The sequence below is a fragment of the Sarcophilus harrisii genome, chromosome 3, assembly GCF_902635505.1.
Source record: "Sarcophilus harrisii chromosome 3, mSarHar1.11, whole genome shotgun sequence".
NCBI lineage: Eukaryota > Metazoa > Chordata > Mammalia > Dasyuromorphia > Dasyuridae > Sarcophilus > Sarcophilus harrisii.
In genome coordinates, this window is record NC_045428.1 from 523,538,036 (window position 1) to 523,544,035 (window position 6,000).

Here is a 6,000-nt window from a genome sequence, read left to right on the forward strand (position 1 = left end):
TATTTTTTATTGAGAATTCTGGCTTCCCTTATCAAAGTTTTGCTCTTTTAAAATCTCAATCACTTTTTTGGGGATCTAGACCCCTGGAACTCATTCCCCATGGGAAAATTTAATCTGGACTCAACTTACAGTGCTAGAAAGCTGCCAGAAGCATTGGGAAGTCACACAACCACATAGTACAGGCAGAGCTTGAATCTAGATCTCTTTGACTTCCAGGCTGGCCATCTGTCTACTTAGGCTATGTCATTCTTAGAGAAATAGAATCAAGTGATGGTGGAATTGTAGATTTAGAGTAAGGCTGTCTGTTCTAACAATAGTGATAACAATACACATTGATATAGGGCTTTACAAACTCCTTATAACAGTCCTGTGAAATAAGTTGTACAAGCCTATCTTTTCTGTTTCACAAGTGAAGATAAAGGGAAGTCTTTTGCAGCTTGGTGAACTTACTGTGTTGTAATGCTCCTGGGCTTACAACTTGGGCTTTGAAAAGTTGGACTTATGAAAAGGAAGATTATAAACTAGTTGAAAAGGTAGATTGGAGCTAGATTGTGAAGGGATTTGTGAAATGTGAATAGAGAATTTTGAGTTGTTTGAGTTCTGAGTTTGAGTTTGAGAACAGAGAAGTTCAATGTAGAATAAGCTGAATATAGAATAAAATAGAACTGGAGTTGGATGGATTTGGGAACTGATTGGATTTGGGGGTGACGACAAGAGGGAAGGATTATAAGAGATTCCCAAATGTTCAAAACTGGGAGAATGTGATGGTGCGTTCAATAGACTTAAGGAAATTAGAAGGAACAGGTTCACTTGGAGATGTATTTGGGAGAGAAGAGGAGCAGAGGGGAGAGAGACAGGGAGAGATATCCCAGGTGCTGACACTATTCAGTGATCTGTAGTGAATGGTTGGCTGCAAGTGTTCAATGGGAGTTCAGAGGGCCATTCATGGCTGAAGATAGAGATATGGAAGACCACCTGCTTAGAGAAGATAAATCAAATCTTTGGTAGATGAGATTGTTAAGGGAAGAAGTTTAGCAAAAATAGAAGGCTCAGAGCAGGGCCATAAGGAATTCCTATACTTAGGAAACCATAAAAGAAGGGAAAGGAACAAGTATTTATTTAATAGCTACTATGTGCCAGGTACTGTGCGATGCATTTTACAAATGCTATCTCATTTGATCCTCACTGTAGTCCTGTGAAGTATATTCTGTTATTATCTCCATCCTACAGTTGAGAGAACTGATGTAGGCAGTTTGAATTACTTACTCGGAGTCTCACAACTAGTCTAAATCCAAATTTGAGCTCAGTGCTCTCTCTATCATACCACTTAGCTGCCTAGGTGGCACCCCAATAAGGAGTGTCCTGAGGAGTGAGGAGAACCAGAACAAACTAGCATGATACATGCCGAGGGAAGACAGAGAATCAAGAACTGAACGGTCTGAATTGTAATAAAAAAGTTCATGGAAATGAAGAACTAGGGAAAGCCGCTGGGTCTGGCAGTGAAGCAGTCAGTGATGACTTTGGTCTTCTGAGTAGTGAATAGAGATAGAAGTCAACTTTGTAGGGTGGTGAGATAATAGAAAGAAGCACTAAGGTTTTTTGTTTGTTTGTTTTTTAAAGAAAAGAGATGACATTTTTAGGAGGTACCATGTCTTTTTTTTTTTTTTTTTTTTGGCAGAGAGAAAGGAGCCAACAAAGAGAAAAGATTGAAGGTAAGAGAATATAAGGAAAGTTAGATGGCACAATGGATAGAGTGCTAAATCTGGAAGCAGGAAGACTCATCTTCCCTAGGTCAAATCCAGCCCCTGACACTGTGTGACCCTAGGCAAGACATATACACCAAGGTGCTTTAGTTTCCTCATCAATACAATGACCTGCAAAATGAAATGGCAAACTATTTTAGGATCTTTGCTAAGAAAACCACAAAAGGGATCATGAAGAGACAGACATGACTGAAAATGACTAAATAACAACTAGAACAACTAGAACTAGGTACTTAATAAATGTTTATTGATTGATTTACTGAATGAGATGATAATGAAGGACTGTGGAAGGAAGGAAGGGACAGAGGGATGAAGGGAGAAAGGGAGGGAGGAAAGAAACAAGCACTATTCAAGTGTTTACTATATGCCAGGCACGGTGTAAAACATTTCACAAATACTGTCATTTGCTCTCTGGGCTAGCTCTCTGGAAGAGAAGAAAAGAATGCTGGAATAATAACTCAAGGGATATCTATGAATAAAGGGCCTGATTTAAAGGAAGGTCCAGTAAAGCATATAGAGGAGCAGTCAGAGAAGTGGTAAGGGAACCAGGAGAAAGTAGTGGCCCAGAAACCTAGCAAGAAGAAGAAAGTGATGAACAGCATCAAAGGCTGCAGAGAAATCAAGGAGAATGAGGATTGGGAAAGGGCCATTATGGTGGCCCAGAAACCTAGCAAGAAGGAGGAGAAAGTGATGAACAGCATCAAAGGCTGCAGAGAGATCAAGGAGAATGAGAATTGGGAAAGGGCCATTATGGTGGCCCAGAAACCTAGCAAGAAGGAGGAGAAGGTGATGAACAGCATCAGAGCCTGCAGAGAGGGCAAGGAAAATGAAGAATGGGAAAGGGCCATTAGATTTGCCAAGCAAGAGATCAATGGCAGCTGGAGAGAGAAGTTTTGGTAGAATGATGAGATCAGAAAACCAGATTCAAATTGCTTCATAATATAGTAAGAGGAGAGAAAATGAAGGGACTTATTGTAGATAGTCTTTTCAAAGAGTTTAGCTTTTAAAGGCGAGAAAGATATAGGATGGTAGTTAGCAAGGGTGGAAGAATCAAATGAGAGTATCTTAGGAGAGGGAAAACATGGGAATGCTTGTAGGCAGTAAGAAATGAACCAATAGACAGACAGGGAGAGACTGAAAATAAGTAAAAGAAAGTGAAGACAGTGGGTAATCCGTTGGAGGAAATGATAGGATGTAATGGGATCATTTGAACAGAAGCAAAGGGGTTAACCTTGGTAAGGAGTAAGGAAATGGATAGTGGGCAGAAGACACCAGAGTAGCAGAAGAGGTGAAAGGAAGAAGATGAGGGAATTCATATGAATGACCTGAACTTTTTCTGTGAAAAATGGTGGGAACTGGGAAGCCATAAGAGGCTTGAGGAAGGATGAAAAGATTTGGAAGAGCCATTGTTGAGAGTGGGGTGGTAAGTTGATAAGCACGGTATAGTAGGATTGTCTAGAATCAGTGAGGGCCCAGTTGAGTTGTGTCCCTTAAATTTATAGTAGACCCATTCAGAACAGTTGAATGATTTTCTGTACCTTCATTCAGCAATACATGTATAGGAGTGAAAGGGATGTATAGTGGGAGTGATCTAACACTGAGACTTGACTAAACATACGACTGGTTATATAATAAGGGGTCTAGGGATTCAAGAGAGTAGGACAGTGTAGAAGTGAATTGATTTACCAAAGAGTCAAGATGGGGAGGAGAGAATGGCTTGTGCCAAGGAGAAGTCCTGGGAGAGAACTGAGAGGATCATGGGATAGGAAATCTTGGATGGGAAATATGCCTTTGTTAGAAGGCAGAGTGAGAGGGAAAGCAAACAGACTATGGTTGGATAATTATCAGAATTCTTAAAGCTGGAGGTGGTGCATTTATGCATAATGGCAAGATCTTTCTATGTGCTAAGGTGGGGGGGGGTAGCTAGTAGGAAGTGAATAGACTGAGGAACTGGGTGGTTAGGGTATTTGTGGGAGAATCAAAAGGTATGTTGAAGTAATATGAGGGTAGAGTTGGGGAGGAGAGAAAAATTATGAACCATGTGTCAAATTCATGAGGAAAGAAAAAGAGTCATCTGGGGTTGTGTTTGATTGAATAGTAGATGTAGAGGACTGCAGATACTGGGGAACTCTGAGAAATGTATACGTAAAGCAAAGATACTTACACCAAGGTGTTAACTCAGTTTAATTAATGAGATGATGGTTCTCTAGTTCACATGTACTTAGTATGGTGATGTAAAAATTCTCTAGTTCACACATATTCATTATGCTGTAAAGATGTAATTATAATAGGGTATTTAAGGGCTAAGAAGGACTGGAAATGAGACATTCCATTTTTGACCATCCTCCTGGTGGCTCTCTTGCCTCTTGCACTCCTCCACTAAGATCAAGACTGATCCCAAGATCCTCCAGAGAGCTAGCCTGGACATTACAAGTAGATAGCAAAAAAAAAAAAAAAAAAAAAAAAAAAAAAAAAAAAAAAAAAAAAAAAAAAAAAAAAAAAAAACAAGTAGATAGTAAATGACAGTATTTGTAAAATGCTTTACACAGTGCCTGGCACATAGTAAGCACTTGAATAGTGTTTGTTTCTTTCCCTCCCTCCCTCTCTCCCTCTCTTCCTTCCTTCCTTCCTCCATCCCTCCCTTTCTTCCTTCCTCCCTCCCTCCCTTTCTTCCTTCCTCCCTTCTTCCCTCCCTTCCTTCCTCCCTCCCTCTCTCCCTCCCTTCCTTCTTTTCTTCCTTCCTTCCTTCTTTCCTTCCTTCCTTCCAACATACCTATAAAGTAGTCAAGTATGTTCATAGGGCTATTGTAAGAATCAAATAAAAAAAAAAAAAACACATTCAAAGCAGTTTGTAAATTCTGAAGTTTCATATAAATGTTGGCTATTATAATTCCCCAAATATTGGAGAGTTTGAAGAAAGGAAGGAGGAGGGGGGAAGGAAAGAAAAAAAGGAAGGAAGAGAGGAAGGGAGGAAGGGAAGAAACCAATCTTTTCTTCACTGTTTACAACTAGGTAGTAGTATCACAGGTGTTGAAAACATATAGCTGCTCAATGGTGCAGTGGCTACAGCAATGGCCCTGGAGTCACAAGGACTTGAGTTCAAATGTGGTCTCAGACACTTGATTCTTAGTAGCTGTGTGAGCCAACACATACCCCCTTCTTTCTCTCCCCCCTTCAATCCCCCACACACACACATAGAGCAGCCTTCTTTTCAGAGCCACATCCAGGCAGCTGCCCTCAAGCAGGGGGTGAGCCCTTAAGGGGCTCACCTGCACATTCTGGGAAGAAAGCATCATGACTTGTTGAAAAGAAAGCTGAGATTCAGGACCGAGCTTTTGGTGACAAGTCACTCTTTGAGGTTACAACTCCTGTTTCCTCTTTTTCTCTAGATGGCAGCACCAAGAACACAGAGGAATAAAAAAAGGACTCAATAGGAAACCTGGCTGCATCCTTTGCCCATTCAGCCACGACTGTCTCTTCCACATCTTCTATAAAACAACATATTGAGGGTGAGAAGAAGGAGGAGAGGTGGACTAGATAATTTAAAACTAACAAACTTATCAGACTTCATTTTGGAATGTGATTTTATACGTGTTCAGCATTTCTTTATTAGAAGAGTCAATCCTACCAATGACTTTTCCCTAAAGCTTTGCTGACATGATTCTCTCCCACATGTTTTCCCTTCATGTACTAACACAGCTCATTACAAGAGGTATTGAGGTACTCTAATTAAAAGGGAAAGTAAAAAAGTTGGATTTCCATACCTTCTTTTGTTCTCTTAAAAAACAATTACCAAAAAAACCTACACAGTGCAGCTCATTACCTCCAAGTTCAAAATGTGAGCCTTGGAAGAAACTCATTGTAAAATTTGAATTGTTTAAATGCCTTCGTACAATCGCATTTTTTTTTTTTTGCGTTGTTTTCTCTGGGGTTATGTCAACCTCTCCGTGATATATGCTTATTTCCAGGTAGGTACAGTGCTTCTCTAAGTACTTGATTCCAAGTTAAAAGCTCCGGTGAACTGTGTTTCAACTCATAGTTTAAAAATAACAAACAACAAACCCAAAACCTCCAACACACTTGCAAACCAAAGAAAAAAAAATCAACCCAAAAAATTTGACCCTTTTCTGCCCCATATCAATTTGGCTGTTTCAAATTTATAAAGATACCTAAACATGTGCATTTTATAGTCTCTAAGAGCTATAAACATGGCTTCATTTTTAAGAGATTTGTCCAG

The 6,000-nt window shown here is 39.9% G+C and overlaps 1 protein-coding gene across 1 annotated transcript in view; it reads left to right on the top strand.

Annotated features, from left to right (window-relative positions):
- Positions 1 to 5,522, top strand: part of RNASEH2B (ribonuclease H2 subunit B) — a 79,384-nt gene extending 73,862 nt beyond the window's left edge. Inside the window, exon 10 of the mRNA XM_031961960.1 lies at positions 5,153 to 5,522. Within this exon, the coding sequence (XP_031817820.1) occupies positions 5,153 to 5,197 (45 nt within the window). The 3' untranslated portion in view covers positions 5,198 to 5,522. The remainder of the gene's footprint in view (positions 1 to 5,152) is intronic.
- Positions 5,523 to 6,000: the final 478 nt, after the last annotated feature.